A 21133-nucleotide genomic window follows, 5' to 3' on the forward strand; every position below is an offset into this window, starting at 1 on the left:
ATTTATTTACATAACATATACTGGGTTAAGTTTCTGCCTATAATTTGTAATTTCTGTTTGAGGTATTTGTTGAGTTTTGTGTGCCATTGCAGACACAACAGATGCTGTGATGTCAGCACGGATGTAACAGAGGCACATCAATGTTGCTTCACAGAATACTTCAAGCAGAGGCCTTCCTTGGAAAAGCAATAACAATGTTGTATAAAAAAAAGAATGTCAGTTGGATATTACATAGATAGAATTGTTTGAGATCCTTTATGTTGAAAGGGTATATTGAGTTAAATACAGCAATAAATCTGTTTGTTTCACTCAACTCATTGACTACTCATTGAAGTAGGATTGAGTACTGTAAGTACATTTACATTTTGCAGAAAACGTGGATGGAAGTTCTGCAGGGCCAGAAGCAATCTTTGTCCAGCAGAACTCTTCCAAATGGCGACAATGCCCTCGCAAGACAAGTGAATTTCGAAATGGTGGCAGTTGTTGCATATGGAAGGCTGCATCATATTTGACTGTACTTACAGCAGCCCATCATATAATTCTCTTTGGGTGCAAAACAACTTCGTCTTATCAATGCAAGTTTGCTGCATTGTTCTATGCTTAGAGACAATATCTTGTTTGTCCCCAGTGTTCCTGCTTTCTTGGGTTGCACGTGTAATAGGCACTTACCCATCTTGAATGGGGGGGATCAACTTTTTATTTTCAAATGGGAACACCCATTTTAAAGCACATTTGGATTCTATGCTAAAAACATTCTTTCCATTCATGGTAGATAGCATTGTAATCGACAGGATTCAATGTTTTGCAATTAAGAACTTACTCGTTTCATTATGTATTTTGTTTATGTTAAAAATGTAAGCTTATTAATCTAAACAGTTGATACTTGTGCTGTTCCATGTAACAGTGGCTTGGCAAGTTCTTTTTCTAAGTGGTACACTTCCTTAGTAGTAAATTGTTTCACAACATGGTAAATAGTCTTAAGAGATCACAGCTTATCAGCAAAACGCTGGGCACAAAGAGCAACAGCAGTGTTCAAATTTCTTGAAGCCTCGCCTTAAACTAAAATTATTTAGATTTTCTCTTCTGTGGATAAAACATCCATTCCTGCAAATGTACCAGAAGCTCAAGTTGATAAAGGTTCTGGCACTGCTGTGGGGCATGCTGATTTGTTTGGTGCTGAGCGATGGGGCATACATGTGAGTTCACTTGGTATGCTCTGTGTGCATCTGTGGCATGTGCACCTGTTTTATTATTATGAAATGTTTCCTTATAATGGTTGTGGGGTGTATTCTGCTGATGGCCACATAGCAGTAGGTGTGAGAGTTACTGCAGCTGGATGGAAGGACATACTGAAATCAGTCATCCTGATGGTGTGATTTGAGGGGACTCACAAGGGAACATCCCCATCGCACCCCCCTCAGATTTAGTTATAAGTTGGCACAGTGGATAGACCTTGAAAAACTGAACACAGATCAATCGAGAAAACAGGAAGAAGTTGTGTGGAACTATGAAAAAAATAAACAAAATATACAAACTGAGTAGTCCATGCGCAAGATAGGCAATATTAAGGACATTGTGAGCTCAGAGGCGCCGTGGTCCCGTGGTTAGCGTGAGCAGCTACGGAACGAGAGGTCTTTAGTTCAAATCTTCCCTCAACTGAAAATTTTACTTTCTTTATTTTCGCAAAGTTATGATCTGTCCGTTCGTTCATTGACATCTCTGTTCACTATAATAAGTTTAGTGTCTGTGTTTTACGACCGTACCGCAAAACCGTGCGATTAGTTGACGAAAGGAAGTGCCTCTCCAATAGGAACCGAAAACATTAGATCAAAAGGTCATAGGTCAACCGATTCCTCCACAGGAAAACACGTCTGATATATTCTATACGACACTGGTGTCAGCATGTGCGTCACATGACAGGAATATGTTGTCGACCCACCTAACTAGTACACGTGGCGAATGGGTAAAATGATTCTTCTACCTTGCCTGATTTAGGTTTTCTTGTGGATGTGATAATCACTCCCAAAAAAGTGATGAAAACATAAGAGTTTGTCACATAAACTGAATATAAAAAGTTAAACTTTTCACTCGAGGGAAGACTTGAACAGAGGACCTCTCGTTCTGCGGCTGGTCACGCTAACCACGGGACCACTGCGCTCCTGAGCTCACATTGTCCTTAATATTGCCTTTTCATAGTTCCACACAACTTCTTCCTGTTTTCTCGATCGATCTGTGTTCAGTTTTTCAAGGCCTATCCACTGTGCCAACTTATAACTAAATCTGAGGGGGGTGCGATGGGGAGGTTCCCTTGTCAGTGAAATCCTGCATCTTGACAGTGCAGGGACTTGCCAACACCAACTCCCAAGGGAACATAAAACTAAGTTACATTAAAAGCAGCTTATTTGCAATACGTTTAAATGTTGAACTGTAAGAGTTTTACTGTGTAACCAAATTTGCAATTTGTAACGAAAATATTGACTACAGTGAAACCTCTATATAACGTTTTTCAAGGGACCACAAATTCTGAACACTGTATAGAGGAAAACACTATACAGAGGAAGGCTTCCAAATAATAATTATAGGGCATTACTGAAGATCCGGATACCACTAATCAGCTTTGACAAATAGATGACGTTTTAAATTTTCATAACATATGATATTCATTGCAAATTATCAGTGTATCAACTGATTAGTTTTTTTAATTAAAACATGGGGCTCGGTAGGTGGATGGGTGAAAGTAAATTGATCAGTTTGTACAGTAAAAAGTTATAACAGATTCTTAAGATTGACATCATTCTCCAAAGCTGACAGGTGGTATCCCATTTTTCAGTTGACCCAATTATAGAATATGAGCCAAATTTTGTTTATGATATACTGAACATATTACATAAAAACACAGTAAATGGGACAGATTAAAAAAATTAGTTACAAAAAAATTACTTCAATAATTGAATTATCAAATGGAACTTAAATTTGCACAAAACTCTAGGAACCTAAGCAATCTGAAAATAACATACCTATGATTTTTTAAAATATTCAAGCAGGCTTGCTTGTTTTCTGTTTCTCCTAGCCTCTATGGCAATCATTTCTTGCTCCAAATGAGCAAGTTGAACTACTGTTCTGTCCTCAAGTCTATGGGCCATCATGTACCTCCTGAATGTTTCTGAGGCTTCAGCTGCCTTAGTATATGAGGGCACAGGGTCATCTTCCTTGTCACTGTCACTTTCACTACCACTATTACTCTCCAAACTTCTCTCTGCAGTCAGCTCCTCAATACTTTGTACTCCTGTGGTTGCCACGTTGTCATCCACAGCCACAAAGTCCTCAAAAGTGACAGAATCACTGCCTATTAATTGGTGAAACTCTTGCAAATCACTTGCAACTTCTTCCACAGGAGCTGCCATCTCATTCTCACAGAATCCCACTTTTGTGAAACAGTTTTTAATAGTTTCAGCACTTACTTCCCTCCACGAGTACATAATTAAATTTATTGCCTGTAAAATGTTCAGTTTCAGTTGTGAGCTTTGCTGGCTTCCCGGTTTCCTTTGATCCATCAAATTTAAGGCCTTTTTTACAAGGGCTGTCCTATATTTAACCTTAAGGGCGTGTATTATGCCCAAGTCCAAAGGTTGCAGACGGCTGGTGCAGTTGGGTGGCAGGAAAATTACTTTAACATTTCTCAGAAAGGGTACGTCTGGTGGATGTGCCACACATCTATCCACAAACAGCAGCACTTTTCTTGCAGCACTCCCCATTTTGGCGTCAAATTCTCTTAGAAAACGTAAAAATATTTCACTCGTCATCCATGCCTTGGCATTGTTTGTATATTTGCACGGAAACGTGGAAATGTTTTTGAAGTACCTCGGATTTTTTGGCTTCCCGATAACCAAAGGTTTCAGTTTTTCACTGCCATCAGCGTTTGTACACAACAAAACGGTAAGACGTTCCTTGCTCTTCTTACCGCCATGGCAATTTTCCCCACGAAAAGTAAATGTCTTATCCGGCATTAAATTGAAAAACATGCCGGTTTCGTCAGCGTTATAAATGTCACACAGTTTGTAGCCCTGTATCAGATTAGGGAGATTCTGTATCCACTGAGCTACAGTTGGTTCGTCCACACTTTTACTTTCTCCACATTCCGATTTGTACACAACACCATGACGCTGTCGAAATTTATCAATCCATCCATTGGACGCCTTAAAATTGTCCATTCCTAGCTGAAGTGATATTTGAAGCGCCTTCTCCTTCAAAATAGTTCCGTTTATAGAAATGTTTGCAGCACGTGCTTGCTGAAACCAAGTTAATAAAACTTTCTCCATTTCGTCGTAAGTGGATTGTTTCAAACGTATACGTTTCGAATTTCCACAATTCTCAAACCCTTCTATTATTGACGATCTGTTTTTCATGATAGTGTTGAGTGTTGAAGGGGCCAGTCCCAATTGCTTCGCTAGCTCCACGCGACTCACGCCAGGAGATGCCTCCACTTTTTTAATAATAGAAACCTTCTCTTCCAGAGAAATATTCTTCCGCTTTTCACCCATGTCCACTGATGAAAGCTTTAAAAAAACGTTATACCGAAGACACACGCTACTAAGTACTAATACAAAGCATTGACTGAAATGGCGCCAAAAAGATCGCAAGCAGAATGTGCGTCACATGTCACGTGACCGGGTTTTGCCGCTGACATATACGCTGAGCGCGGGCTTCCCGAGCCAGTGCAAAAAACCACATAACAGAAAACGATGCGTCTACATCCAGTCACTTAAACGTTATAAAGACGTAAATAATTGACCAGGGTTCCAAAAACATGAGCGTTACATGGATGAAACTGTAATATAGAAGAAACGCAGTAAAGAGGAAAATTTAACATTGTTTAAATGGGCTTTTAGTTGGGACCGAAAAAAACGGACGTAACATAGAGGAAAACATTATATGGAGGAACGTTATAAAGAGGTTTCACTGTATTCAGAATCAAAAGTCAAAGTTTTTATTGCAAATGTAATATAAAAGCAAGTGAGTACATTCTTAATTGCAAATACCAGAAAAATTGAATGTTGTCAATTACAGCACCATCCACCATGCATGAAAAAAAGTTTCGGGTAAATCCTAGGTATTTTTTTGGCGTAGAATCTGAATCTGCAATAAAAATGGTAGGTATTGCATTTGAAAATAAAATGTCTCCTACCCCATAGAGGCAGGGCCAATTTTAGCACAGACATATCCCCTATGAAATATTAGCTTTTCACATCAAACATTTTTGTCATACAATGTATATTTTTCAAGATACATAGTTTTTTCAAATTAAACAAAGAACCTGTACATGAGTCATGTGTTTATAGTGAAGAGGAGGAACCAGGTGGCCACTTTAGCAGATCAGCAGTTTTACCCAGCCTGTGGATTTAATGAGTAAACTCATTCAGGCATCTTGCATGCACATGCTCTGTATCTTACACTTGCTAAGCAGGTCTTACATTTAAAGATGTGTATGGGACCTTTTACCTTCTAAAGCTACCCTATGCTCTGTTTTGCTGCATAGTGCACCCACACCAAACTACATTTGGACTATGATGTAATATTGATTAACTCTAGGCTGAATCTCAAAAGAATAGGGAGCATGTGAGGAGCCAGGTTTCTTGAGAAATTAATTTAAAGGTCTTTAGAGTGAGTCACAACCAAAATATCAGTTTGAAGAAGCAGCAATTGTCTGGTGGTGTGGCTGAAACTTGAGTATGAACTACAGTTGGTTTGAATAATTCACTAGTAACATAAGTTGGAAGGTGCAAAACAGTGCAAAGGAAAAGGTGAAGCAGCCGTTGCTAATTCTGCTGTCAGTGACTGAAGTCATCACAACAATGCTTTTATTATAGTTCTATTATAAGTGATATCAACAAAATGCAAAGAAACAAAATCAGAATGAATGAAGTACATATCTAGTGAAAGTGAAAAAGTTGTGTTCCTCGGAATCATTGACTGGCACACACAAATATTGAAAAACAAATTATGGGGAGATAAAGGAAGAGGTGTTAAAATATGGGATGCAGATGAACCTAACTATTGATAAATGTTGAAAAGGATGAGGTATGACTAACATGTAGGACGAAGAAGAGATGAGTAAGTTGATGTAGAAGAAATAGGTGAATCAGAGGTGGAGTCAGAATCAGACTGCTAAATGATTTGAGGCTAAACAATTCATTACCTTTTGAAATTGTGGAAATTGACTACACTTACTTTTAACTAGTGTTCAGTGACAAACCATGAAATATGTGAACTGGTAGGGCATGGGTATGCTCCTGAGAGTACCTTCAAAGTGGACAGTGTTACAAAATAACTAAGCACATCCTCTTAAGATTAACTATTGGCTTTTCATATCTGTTAATGGATGCATCTGCTCAATTTCTGTCTCGTATATGTTTTTGACACACAGTCTTCCTTCCTTGTGTGCTGAGTTATAAAGAGTGAGTTGAGTTGCAAACAGCATCAAAAGGAGTTTCTCACTCTGATAAAGGAAATTAATCCTTGGCATTTTTTTCAGCTGACTAGCATTATGTCGCACTGAAGCACTAGATTGAAAATACTCATGTGGTTAAACACCATGTCCAGCTGCATGAAGAACTTTGTAACTGCCTACTACACACCCTCGTCTGACAGGAACTGTTGACCCTTCATGGCCTTTTCTTTTTAGGGGCCCAAGGTGTGATAAATGGATGGGTAGAGATCAAGACTATAGGGCGGGTGCTCGAGTGCCTCCCACTTGACTTGGCATAACTTCTGCATCACAACATTCGCGATATGGGAACTTGTGTTATCATGAAGCAGTAGCACTCCTTGTTGCACCGTTCCACAGCGCTGCTTTCTGACAGACATACTGCCCTGTACACATTCTTCATTGTCTGATGGACATGTATGCCACATTAATCCCTTGCCTATATGTCAGCGTTTATATGCCAGCATCGGAGTTGCACTACATTGCACACATGCTGCAGCAATGGCCTCAAATAGAAACTCTTTGATTGCCTGTTACATTTTGATATATTGCTGGTTTCAATTGAACAGTCTAAGAATGGTCTCTCAATGATTACAGTTACAAAATTTTCAAAAATTGTCTGACATTTGGAACCGTGTTTAATACAACATATAAACAACTTAACTAACTTGGAGTTAAGAATTATATGTCACTGTGCAAAAAAATAATATTAAGAGAGAAAAATGACTTATATATTTCTGTGTGCACATATATATGGCAAGTATCTAAACACTGGGCTGGAACCTGCATGTAGCACACCCAGATGACAGAAAAATGAGTGACACGACATGAAAGAAATAATCAGTAGAAAAACTACACAATGCCACAAATTGAGGTTACACATTAGCTGCCAGACACAAACTGTACAAGCAGAACGAGATGCTGAATTGAGAAGTCTAAATGCTCTTGTACAGTTGATTGCCTGGTATCTACTGTAACCTGGGAATGACAATCTGTGTACAGTATGTAACTTGTACTGGTGCTAAAAACAAAAATTACGCATCACGTAAAAGATTGGATAAAAAGTAACACAAAAGCAAGATAGAAACAAAAATCCTTTACTTTGGGGGAAAAATGTTGTTTACTAGATAGCTCTGACATTTAGTTCACTGTTATTGTGTGCTTACATTTACTGAATCCTTTTTAACCTGTATTTTATGAAACAAGATACGATACACAATGATAAATCTCATATTAGTTGTTATCTCACTACGTACCGACAGCTACTGTTTTGACTTGTGCTCCTGGCAAGTCTTGAAACACGTTGTATTCTGGGTGTGAAATGTCACCCAACATTCTTGCTACATCATCCTTATTTAATGGATCAGGATAATTGTTGAGAGTTGAAAGGCGCTGCTCACTGCTGGCTATAATCCTACCTCCTGTTTCAGGTATTTTAAGCCTGAGAAACCTGCAATAAACACACACATACCTCAGTTTCTCTTTCTTGATAATGAATTGGAGTAGTTTTCATTTTGACTGGCGGGTGAATGTATGAACCCTGACATAGAAAATAAACAGCTTTTTTAGTTCTTGCATCTAAAACCTTCGTTTTGCTTCACAGAAAATTATGTAAAGGAACACAGTTTACACATCCTAGTACCATAGGAATACAAAACTTTATTTTGTTTACAGGGTGTCCCAGCTTCAATGGTATATTAGAGAAGTTTAATTTATACTATTTGCAACAAATCATACATCAATTTGAAAGTAACCAACCTAGTTTTTCTTACAGATGTGCAGCCATAGTTATATGGCACACATCCAACCTAAATTTCAATTATTCACACACACACACACACACACACACTCTCTCTCTCTCTCTCTCTCTCTCTCTCTCTCTCTCTCTCTCTCTCTCTCTCTCTTGGTTAACAAGTCTGCGGTAATGGAAGCAATAGCCTCTACATTTCTGTGTCTCAATTCTGTCATCTGTCAAATCATTAGCTAGTATCCTGCCGTACAAAGTTATAACTGGAGCAAGGATTTTAAGGTGCAGCCCTTTCCAAAAATAAAACTATATTTGCACCTTTTTCTGAGATTATTTACAGTTTGCATCTCTTCCCTTCTATTCCATGCTTAAGCACCTTTCCTCCCATTTTTATCTGCATTTTCAATACATTGGACAGCACTTTTTCTCTTCTTGAACAGGATTCTAAGATTTCGTTTAATCAGAAATCAACAATGGTCAATAAATATTAATATAATTTATGGAAATCAGCAGTAATTATTCATACCCCTAGCAACAATGGCCAACTCAGAAACAATAGTCAACTTCAGTAAAATGGTCAATACGGAGCTGTGAAATCAAATAAAATTTAAACATTGATGCTGCAACAGTTGAAACCTAAATACAGTTTGTGCCAGCATGAATTTTAACAGTTCCTATCTATCGACTGTTTAGTGTCTTGTTGGCTGTGTTGGTGTTCTACCAGAACTGGTTTTTCACTACAAAATCATGGTGAAGGTTAAGTAGAAGTTGTGTTCACTTTCAGAAGAATTCAAGATTATTTTTATCGAAACTGGTGGCATCATTCTGTGATGCGGCATCTGCAAAGTATTGGTACAATTACAATTGATGACAAGCATCAAAGAAAAAGAATAAACCAATGCATCCAGAAAACTAACATATGAAGAACATTGAACTTTGCCAGTTGAAACCTAAGCAGACTGCTCTGATACACACCTCCACTTCAGGATCTGAAAAGCAGTGGTCACTGAATGAGTTTAGTCTGGATCTTGCCAGGGCACTAATCCAGTCAGGAATTCCAACAATCCTTATTCAAATCATTTCTTGAGAAGTATATACAGGGGTCAGTAGTGGATGAGAGCACTCAGAAAAAGTTGCATACAGTAAATTTATGAGAATGTTTCAGAGAAAGTAAAAGAGGCAATCAGTAAACAAAAAATGGGGTTCATTTTAGATGAAACTACTGATGAGCTCCAACGATATATTTTGCATGTGTTAATTTTTCCATTATCTGGTGAATGGGTAAAACCTGTGCTTTCCAGGATGTGCCAACTCGAGAAGACAGATGCCTGCACAATAATGCAATTATTCAACGACTCATGTATGAACCTGTGGCCAGGGGGCACACAATATGAAAAAATCAGGCTTGTGTTGACAGATCAAGTACACACATGCTTTTGGCTTTCCAACAATTAAAGGGTGTATACTCCAACCATAAGCATGTGACATATATTGCACATGGTCTACAACATATTCGCAAAAGTATCTGGGAGAATTACTGTAGGGTAAATGTCTCCCTTGCTACCCTGAAGAGGATTCTGGTAAAAGGCTCCCAGATGTTAAGTTTTCTATCAGGAAATGACAGGGCTCCACCTTCCACAGTTTCCTGTCATCACAAGGTGTGGTACTTGGATAAGATGTGCACTCTTCTTGCGTGAAAACTTTGATAAAATTGAAAACTTCATATTTACCCTAGACACAATGTACAGCAGCAGCCATAAAGCAGACCAAACAATTGGTCAACAACAAAGACCTAGAATTGGAATTTTTTGCAGTCTGTGGCTACAAGTATTTGCCTGATGTAATTCAGAGTTTGGAAGAAGAAGGTATGGAGTAACAGGAATGGTGGAAGAAGTTGATGAATGTTAGGGATGTCCCTGACGGATTTGTTAAAGACAAATTTGAATTACATTTGAAGAACAATCCAGATGAGGAAGCCTTTGCAACTTTAACTGAACTTCCTTTGTGGGTGCTGGAAAGTTATGCTCCATTGGTTTCTATAGATTCTATAGATGCCAAGTGGAGTATCTGTGAATATAAGGAGCTGTTGAGCTCAAAGTGCCAGCAACTTAGTGTCAAAAACATTGAAATGATGTGTATAATCCAGTAGAGCAGAAACCTGTAAATGGCACATAGAAAGTTAATGTAGCTTGTTTAAACCTAAATAATATCATCAGCACCTTTTTTGCTCCTTTTTGTATGTATTTTCAGAACCTTTCTTCCCCCTTTTCTGGCCAGAATTAGAACCTTAAAATCCTTTCACTAGTTATAACATACACCATTTTCACCTGGCTTTAAAACGTGTTGTGAATCTAGAAGCTGTGGTCACAGTGTGAACAGGAGAATGAGCACAGAGTGTGGGTGAGTGGCTCAGTTTATGCCCGGAGGTGTCAGTGACATAGTGGTAACTCCAATAACATTTATTTATCGTGATGAGTTTACAGTGTTATAAGTGTCTTCAGAGTGGGGTCGGTGGCTGGCCATAAGCTTGTATAATGCTTCATCAATGAAATGTAATGTCATTCTGCAGATCGGTGCAACAGTCGCTGGTGGCAGTGTAGAGATGAGGAGGCATTGCCCACTGAATATTCTGCTATACAGTGTGGCTTCTACCTCATCAGCACTCTTGAAGACAGCCCGTCACTTGTTCATGTCAAGTCAAGGATGTTGGTTGTTGTGAAGGCTAGGCCCAGGTCATCCACCATGGATAGACCAAGACTACAGCAGCTGCTTACAAGTTGGCCCAGAGGCTGCACAAACTCACCAGACTTGTCATTGTGGAGACGGCAGCATGCAGATCTTCTGCAATGACTTTTAGTGGAGGAGGGCTTGCCACACACCAGTCTTCTTATCCACAATGACCCAGTTGCAGGCAATGGCAGACCACAACTATGGTGTGCATGAAGTTGGCTGCATCTCGATGTTGAAATCAGCAAGCAGGCCATCATCAATCAGCTTGGCCTGGTTTCACTGAAACTCTATTGACTACCATTCTCTCTGGTTCTAGAGACACAGAAAGAATGGCAGCATGGCTGAATGTGTCTTTGAATTCCAAAATCCTCATTATTTAAAGGACTGATCTTGCACCAATGATGGAGTGGCTCTGGGTGTATGAGCACATTTGCCCTCGTTTATCGGTCCCGTCAGTGCTCCTAGCCTCACTGTGGTAATTCAATAATTATTCTGCGTCACTGAGCTCCAGTCTTTCTGACTACATTTGACTTTGCAGTGACAACCTGCCACTGAAGTTATGAACTGTTGCTTCACAGTTCCCTGTTATGCAGCACTGCAATGTTTGCATTTCTGCCTGCCTCACTCTGAGATTGTGTGGCAATGCTCACCTCACGCCCTGACTCTGCTATGTCAGCAGTACACCTTGTTGACATTCCACTTGGCACATCAGCCAAGAGCCAGCCTTTTCTGTTCTGAGCTCACCTGGCAGAACCTCTCTGGAGGGGAGGGGGAAAAAAAAAAAAAAAAAAAATTCAAAAATTTTGCCCTGAATTTTGCCATTGCTTATACTCTGCAACACTCTTAGATCTAATTACATAATTGTAAACTGTGTCCACTGCACCAACTGTTTTACTCTTGAGAATTGACGTACATGGAATGTCTCTCTGTTTCCTAATTCTATACCATTTTTCTTAAGTTTCAGTTTGCTGAACTCTCTTTCACATTTATAATACATTATCCTTATTTTTGTCTTTACATGTTTATCAGGTGGATTTTTTTAACCTGCTGTTTTGGTATTTCATCTGGAAGCTTATCTTTGAAACAAAAGTTTCCCTTACACTTCCTCAAAACACATATCGTTAAAATATGATTACACAACTACTTGCAGTACTTCCTAGTACAATACACTGATCGGTAGCTCCAGTTACCTCTCTTATTTTACAGCTAGTTACAGATTGACTACAACTTGCAGTGCCATGCTTCTTTATACTATCTTTTTATTAAAATCGACTCTTGTGTTCCTTGCACTTTACTGTGTGTATTGAATCTTAGTGATGCCATATGCAGTTTAAGTGGTCCTACCTTCACGGTAATAGAACCCTGTGACAATGTAACACATACATCTGTCTCCTTCAGCTGAAACAACGTCTTCCAAATTTGACTGAGTTTTTCTGAACAGTTACATGATGTTTTCTCTTACCCATATTTCCTATCACACTGCAAGTATTGGCAGGCACATATTCTTGAAAGGATTCAGTCCCATTGGCTTGATCTTTAGCCTTACTATCATTCCCCCCCCCCCCCCGCCCCCCGCACCTCCCTCCCCTCCCCCCCACCTCTTGCCCCTAACCAATTGGTGACAAAGCTGAGTCCTTCAGAAATAAATGTGCCTGTACTACTACATTAGCCACAACATTTGCAACATGACCAACATCATCAACAGCTTTCTGTGTATTCTCAATAGTATCTACCTTGAAGCCACCATCTGCAATTACTGTCTGCACAATGCAAATGTCAGTGGCACATGTATTTTCCAGTACATCTGGCCCAGTCTACAAGGCCTCAAAACAACAATCAATATCACCCACTGGTGTAGATACTACTGCACCTAAATCAAGATCAACCATGTTGCTTCTCAAATGCCAATTTACTTCCTTATAGTACACAGTTACTTCATTTGGCACCTCAAGACAGTTGAGATACTGCTTTTTCACAAGGTTTTGGAGCTGATACTGTTATGTTATTCTCCATTACTTGCACACTATTAGTGCTTTGTGTATGAAGTAAATTTACAGGAACTGCCACAATCTTCACTCTCAGTGTTTGCTCCAGGGTAGAACCTTGTGAAATGGACAATGACATGGTTGACCTGCTAGCAATTATTCAAACCCCAGCAAAGGAGGAAAACCTAAAATGATGATGCAGACACTTAAATAGACTAGCATACACTATTACAACCAAATGTTCTGCTAGAATGGTTATTCACAAGTATCAGTATCTCATACTCCAAGACAATGAATGAGCTAGGCTTACAACACAATACAGTATGTCTTGAAATGGTACAAATTGATATACACCATCTTTGATCACTGCCTATGTTCACTCCTTTTATCCAATACATATAAATGCAACTAGACACTTGCCAGAAAACTCACTGACTCCTTATGTTCCCTGCAGCCGAACAAAAACGTGCACACTAAACTGCAACCCTGCAGCAGTTGAGCCATATTCCCAGGAATGGGAGCAGACATGGTTCCACTGTCACTGAAGTCCTGAGGTGACATCCATTTCTAATACCAATGTTGTGACCCAGGTAGCTGGGGTCATGTTGTGAACGGGAGGCCAAGCACACAAGTGTGGGTGAGTGGCCCAGTTTATGCCCAGAGGTGACAGTCATACAGTGATATTTGCAATAATTTTTATTTATCGTGGTGAGTTTCGGGGCAGCAGTTGGCGGCCGGATGTAAGTGCACATTCTGTGAAGAAGTGCTGATGCCTCATCGGCAAGCCATGATGTCACTCATCAGGTTAGTGGCATGGCCACATGCTGTGCTGGTGGCAGCACGGGAATGTGGAGCCGTCACCCACGGAACATTCAGTGATACAGTGCGGCTCCCACCTGAGCACTCTTGAAGACAGATTGTTGCGCAATCAGGTCAAGATTATCAACTGTGGTCCAGTATGTTGGTTGTCATGAAGACTAGGTCCTAGTGGTCTACCACGAATTGACCAAGATTGCAGCACATGCTCATGAGTCTGCCAGGAGGCTGCACAAATGTGCCACAACTGTCAGTGTGGAGATGGTAGCTCACAGATCATCTGCAATGACCTATAGTGGGGGATTGGCCACACACTGGTCTTCTAATCTGTGATACCTAGTGGACAGCAATGGCAGACTACAGCTATGGTATGCATCAGGTTGGCTGCATCTTGGTGTTGAAGTCATCAAGCAGGTAGTAGGCAGGCCATCATCAGTCTGCTTGTCATGGTTCACTGAAACTCAATAGACTGCCATTTTCTCTGGTTCTACTGATATGGATAGCATGGCAGCATGACTGAATGTGTCTTTGAGCTCCAAAAGCCTTGTAATTTGAGGTATGAGCCTGCATCTAAGACACAGTGGCTCTAGCTTATCAGTGCATTTGCCTTCCTGTATTGGTCCTGTCAGCACACCTTGTCTCCTGTAGTTCAGTAATTATGCTGGGTCATTGAGCTCAGGTCTTTCTGATTACATTTGACTTTTCAGTGGTGCCCTGGCATGACGTTACGTAATGTTACATCAGAGTGCCTTGTTATGCAGCACTGCAACATTTGCATTTCTGCCTTCCTCAGTCTAAGGTTGTGTGGCAATGCTCATCTCTGACATCCATTACATCAGCAGTGTGCCTTGTTAATGTTCTGATTGGCACACTGGCCCAGACCTAGCCTTCACAAAACATTCACAATAAAATTATACTGCTGCACAATACATGGACCAACTGTAACCAGTATGGACATATGAGTAAAAGTTTTGTTAAAACTTTCCATACTGTCAGCTTTTGCAGCTGAAGTTCAAGGCTTGCTTTTTGAACAGACATCTGTGGACTACGATGGTAAGATGCCCTGAAACGGTGAGTATCCTCTTCAGACACTTTCCGTTGCCCCGTGCTTTTCCCTTTACACACACATCTGGTCGTCTGAATTGACCGTACCATTGTTGGATATTTTTGCCACATGAGGGCAGACTTTAAATGAAACACACGTTGAGCTCAAACCACAGATTCACACAAAATGCTTCAGACTCAGATGTCACCATTCTGCATATATGGCACTGCGAGGGGGAACAACAAATTGGTACTCAGGCATGTGATTATTTAAAACTGTTTGAGTTACTCTTTAATTGTAACCTTGAACCAAAGCTTTACAATGCTTTCAGTTGATACTATTAATATTTATAAGTGGGAAATCCCTTTATGGATACCCTGTACTTTATTGGCTTTCTTGTGTTTGGCTTTTGTGTAGTGTAGGGAGTATGCATTTAAATTTAATTGTATTAAATTTTCTTGCTGAAAATTAAACTGATGAAACCAGTTTGTATGTAAAGTGATGAGTCTGTGGATGTACTAAAATGTTGTACATAAATTTAACTATGATTAGATATACTGGTTCAGAAGCCATCAGTGTCTTTGTAAGCATTAATTGTTGGAACTGCTTGCTAGCACGAGTATATGCTAATGAATGTAATGGAACAATGCGCTTCACATTTATCCAAGTGTCATTGAACCTGACATATGTGTAATGGAAATACTGATTTCAAGATTAGACAAAATTAACTAATAACTATATTGTTAATTGCCCTTCAGCTTATGAGTGCAAAGTTGTGCACAGCACTACAGGTATCATACAGTGACAGTGCCAACATTTAAGGCAAGATGACATAGTTTCAGCCTGTGTGGGGAAACTGTATATTTGATGCATGAAGCACTCCAAAAATAACCATATTATGGAGTACAATGAACAGGAGTCATCATGTACTTATTGAGGTGGAAGAACTGTGAGCCCTATCTGCAGCAGAGAAGTGAAGTTAAAGAAGATACACTGATTTAACCAAAATTTTGAGGGACTATTATTTGTGTTATGTTATTTTCATATCTATTTAACTACCATCACGATTGAACTTTATTTATTCTACAATGCAAAAATAAACTGAAGCACCAAAGAAACTGGTATAGGCATGCTTATTCAAATATAGAGATATGTAAACAGGCAGAATATGGCACTGTGGTCATCAATGCCTATATAAGATGACAAGTGTCTGGTGAAGTTGTTAGATTGGTTACTGCTGCAACAATGGCAGGTTATCAAGATTTAAGTGAGTTTGAACATGATGTTATAATTGGTGCACAAGCACTGGGACACAGAATCTCTGAGGTAGTGATGACATGGGAATTTTTCTGTAAGACAATTTTATGAACATACTGTGAATATCAGGAAGCTGGAAAAAAAAAAAAAAAAAAAAAAAAAAAAAAAAAAAAAAAAACCTGCAAGAATAGGACTAACGATGACTGATGAGAAGTGTTCAACATGACAGAAGTGCAACCCTTCTGCAAATTGCTGCAGATTTCAATGCTGGGACATCAACAAGTGTCAGCATGCGAACCATTCAACAAAACATTGATATGGGCTTTCGGAGCCGAAGGGCCACTCATGTACCTTTGATGAGTGCATGACACACAGCTTTACACCTCATCTGGGCCCATCAACACCAACATTGGACTGTTGATGACTGGAAACATGTTGCCTGGTCGAACAAGTCTCTTTTCGAATTGTATCGAGTGGATGGACCTGTATGAATCCATGAACCCTGCATGTCAGCAGAGGACTGTTCAAGCTGGTGGAGGCTCTGTAATGGTGTGGGATGTGTGCAGCTGGAGTGATATGGAACTCCTGATATGTCTAGATATGACTCTGACTAGTGACTTGTACATAAGCATCCTGTCTGATCACCTGTACCCATTCATGTCCATTGTGCATTCGACAGACTTGGGGAGTCCCAGCAGGGCAATGTGACACCCCACACATCCAGAATTGCTACAGAATGGCCCCAGGAACACTCCTCTGAGTTTAAATACTTCCACTGGCCACCAAACTCCCCATACATGAACATTATTGAGCATATCTGGGATGCCTTGCAATGTGCTGTTCAGAAGACATCTCCAGCCCCTCACACTCTTATGGATTTGTGGACAGCCCTGCAGGATTCATGGTGTCAATTCCCTCAAGCACTACTCCAGACATTAGTTGAGTCCATGCCACGCCATGTTGTGGCACTTCAGCATGCTCATGGGGGCCATACATGATATTAGCCTGTTGTACCAGTTTCTTTGGCTCTTCAATGCATTTGTATGATAAAGCAGTCCCCAAGCTTACTATAATTTTTCTGATTTGAGGAGCTGTTGCAACATGTGTTGCAGGCAGTGGGGTCTTTATGGTACATCTAGGAAGTCTACTTTTCAACCCTAACAAGGTATTCAACACCTAATTATCAATTCTTACAAAATACAATTCATAAGGAAATATATTCTAAGACACACACACACAAAGATGCACCACAAGGGAATTGTCTGAATGAGCAGATGTGATGTTCCTTACAAACAAATGATTACAATTTCAGAAAAATTGGTTGATTAATTCAAGAAAAAGAGCTTCACAAATTGAACAAATCAAAAATGTGTTGGTCCACCTCTGGTCCTTAAGCAAGCTGTTATTTGACTTGGCATTCATTGATAAAGCTGGTGGATATCATGCCAAATTCTGTCCAATTGGTGCATTAGTTCATCAAAATCCTGAGATGCTTGGAGGAGCCTGCCCATAATGCTCCAAACATTCTCAGTTGGAGAGAGATCCAATGACGTTGCTGACCATGGTGGGGTATGGCAAACATGAAGACAGGCAGTAGAAACTCTCAACATGTGTGGGCAAGCATTATGAGGCTGAAATGTAAGCCCAGGGTGGCTTGCAAGGAGGGCAGCAAAATACAATGTAGATATTGCTGAAGTACTGCTGGGCTGTAGGGGTGCTATGGATGACAGTCAAATGGGACCTGCTATGAAAGGAAATGGCACCTCAGACCATTACTGCTGGTTGTCAGGCCATATGGTAGGTGACAGTTAGGATGCTATCCCACCACTGTCCGGGATGTCTCCAGATACACCACTGGTCATCAGGGCTCAATTCGAAGTGGGACTCATCAACGAAGACAATCAATGAGATTCCAGGCCGAAGGCTCTTTTTTGTCCACACTTTATAACATTTGGTACAATGGTGACTTGTTTGCAAACAGAGAAGTTTAGAACTATGGTAGATCACATTGCACTATAAGTGACATTTCATGACTCATCAAGGGTGGGGGTAAGTAATATAATTATGTTTGTCAGTATGTACCAAATACTTCACTCCTGTTCAGTTAGCATTACACCATAATGGTAAAGGCATTGGTAGTAGTAGTAGTAGTAGTAGAAATTGCAGTAGCAGCAGTAATAATGTATGCATTGGTGCAATGTATTCCGTTTCTGGGAGTGGGTTATCTTGAGTCAGAGAGTGAACACATGAAAAGCAAAAGTAGTAACAACAGTTAACTTATACTTCCGGGTTCTTCAGAACAAAAATTATTATTTTTCTAGCCGGTGCCAAAAATGTTTTTGTAAACATGTGTATGTGGTAGTTTCAGTTAAACTGCCAAAAGTGGATGCTTTACAGAACCAGTTTTAAAAAATGTCATTTAAACAGCATGTATTTGAGAAACTTGGGACTTGATATTTAACTATTGTTACTGAATCAAGGTTTTGAGATGACTCATTGTTAAAAATAGATTCTAAATCATTTTCTGGTTAATTAAACACTTCCATAAGTGCTACCTAAAGTTGAAAAGTGTGATCCATTATTTGGTAGTTGCAGATATCTGATTTGCCACTTACCCAATGCATCAGCTTTGCTTAGTTTAAGACATATATGCTGTAGAAAAAATTTTGGCAGCTCGTTGTTTGCCACTTTGACAATTCTTTTAGAACAGGAACACTATCAAATTTTATTCCAACCTTATACTATCCATGATTATGTGGTATTCCTGTTCTTTCTTTAGTGGGAAACAGGGAACCTGAACCTAGAAGACAAATGATAAGAATGTTGATGTGTTTGGCTGACACATGTTAAAATCTCTAAGTAGTTTGGCAATCCATGCTTGTACTGTATAACAAATTTTCTTTATTTCTTGCTCGTATTAAAGTAGTGTGCCATAGGGATGCAATAGCAGCTGATAGTTGTTGTGGAATGAAAATGAGAAAGTAATGGAAACCTTCATTTGTTTCACAAACAAAATACAAACAGTTATATCCACGTGTTTTTCAACAACTCTTTCAGGATCCTTAAACAGTCTCTTCAGTAGCAGTCAAGTATTTTCAACCTATTTCATTGATTCCTCGAAAATTGTAATAACTGATAAAATAACACATAAATTTGAACTTGTACAGAGGTTTTCTGACAGTTGTTCTTCGTATATACCATTTTCACTAGTGCTATATGGTGTAGCCTCTGCCACACACCTCAGTGTGGCTTGTGAAGAATAAATTGGATGCATGTGTAGATATCTTGTCTATAAAGTGTTACGAAAATGTTCATTAACAAGCAATATATCAATGGTATGCTAAACCAAGAGATGACATGATTTCTTAAGCACTTGTTTCATGGCAACAATTTTCTGATAAGTTAAATCAGAGTATTCATGAGAAATGATGTTTTTTAAAACATCTCCTCTCAGCTGTATACAATTAAAAAAAGGTTGTCCGTATAGTTAAAAAAAGGTTGTTTATAAAGTATGTGGAACAAGTAGAGTCCTGAGCATCCAAAACATTCAGATTAATTTCAAGTATGTTTTCTTATCACTCATACCATTGCTCATGCAGTTTGGAAAAATTCCATATAAGAGTCATCTCAAATAATTTCACAAGGCACCTTGGTCTATCTCCAGTTATCATAAACGAAATTTGGGGCAGTGGATAACTTGTCTCCTGGGAAGCTTGTCTCCATGCATCACTTGTGGTGTTGGAAAGTATAATAGGTAGTTTCGACTGTTCTGGAGAGGAGCTATTGGCCACTCAATGACAAGATTATCAGTGACTTTTATTTTTGAAGAATGTGCAAACAAACTGATTTCAAGCTACATTGCTTTTAGAACTTTGAAAACATAACTTGGGAATCATGTTGTAGTACTTAGCAGACCAGTAGATGTCTTTGTCTGGGCATTTCAAAATGAATTTGGTTGGAAACTAGATTATACAGGAGTACCTTACAATTACACTTTGCACAATATACTACTATGGGAGCTGCTGGGGTACAGGAGAATGTTGCTTCTAACATGAAAGAAAACAACTAAAGGAATTGTTTGAAGTATATGTACAAGTTTACATACTTGTTACAGTGATATATATGCTCTCCAGGACTAGCAGTGAGAACACTCAGGGCACTCTCCGTGGCTCCATTGGCAGCAGGTCCTACTTCAGCATTGTGGAACAGACGATCCCCTTCTTGGTTTAAAAATGTCATATTGATGCTCACAGCATTTGCTGCACCACAGCCACTATCTCGTAAGATTTGTTGTGCTTGTACAAAATTTTCAGCTGCGAGCAGTGCACGTGTTATGAAGTAGCGAGCTATTAAAATACAAATTAGACAACTTCTTATAGTTTTCTTCTAACAGGAAACTATTAAAACAGAAATACTGTACTTAGCAGAAGTAAGGGATGCAAGGGTTGGCAACATTATAAATTAGAAAATTAATATTAAAATTATAGAAACTGTGAAGATGAATGAGAGTAATATGTACTAGATAGTAACTGGACATTTCATTAAAAGCATTATTTCAAAACAAACACTGACTACTCTTTTGGTGTTCTAAATAAATATTACAAATTTTGGTGGTTGAAGAGATGAAATGAGCAGGATGAGACCATAAGAGTCAATTTGTGATTCAGGCTATGCTGAAGTAGGATTGCACAGCTTCCTTCAATAAGTGAGGTAAGGAAGAAGACAGGGAGAAAAATGTGTATAGAGTATTCACTGCAGTGGAAATTTATGAGAATCATTTTTAAAGTAAGAACCTATTTGAAAGGGAGTTAGAGAAACTGTATTTATGAATCTAAATTGTATCAAAAACTGCAATATGCACATTTTCCCACTTTTCAACATAGTCACCATTAACATTTAAACATTTGTTAAGTCGTGGCACAAACTTTTGGATCCCAGCATCAAAGAACTCTGCTATTAGTGAGCAACAGTTTCTTCCAAGATGTCATCATTTTCCAAATACTTTCCATCACGAAATTTCTTCAGTTTTGGAAACAGATGAAAGTTTGATGGAGCTAATCCAGGGCTGT

The 21133-nt window shown here is 39.2% G+C and overlaps 1 protein-coding gene across 6 annotated transcripts in view; it reads right to left on the bottom strand.

The window, feature by feature from the left end:
* The window catches only part of LOC126253597 (uncharacterized), a 323092-nt gene that overhangs the window by 2336 nt on the left and 299623 nt on the right, over nt 1-21133 (bottom strand). For all 6 annotated transcript variants that reach the window (XM_049955071.1, XM_049955060.1, XM_049955043.1 and 3 more), the window contains exons 7-8: nt 20170-20410; nt 7741-7934 (exon numbers count right to left, since the gene is read on the bottom strand). In XM_049955071.1, coding sequence (XP_049811028.1) covers nt 7741-7934; nt 20170-20410 — 435 coding nt within the window. The remainder of the gene's footprint in view (nt 1-7740; nt 7935-20169; nt 20411-21133) is intronic.

This window comes from Schistocerca nitens, chromosome 1 (genome assembly GCF_023898315.1).
Source record: "Schistocerca nitens isolate TAMUIC-IGC-003100 chromosome 1, iqSchNite1.1, whole genome shotgun sequence".
NCBI lineage: Eukaryota > Metazoa > Arthropoda > Insecta > Orthoptera > Acrididae > Schistocerca > Schistocerca nitens.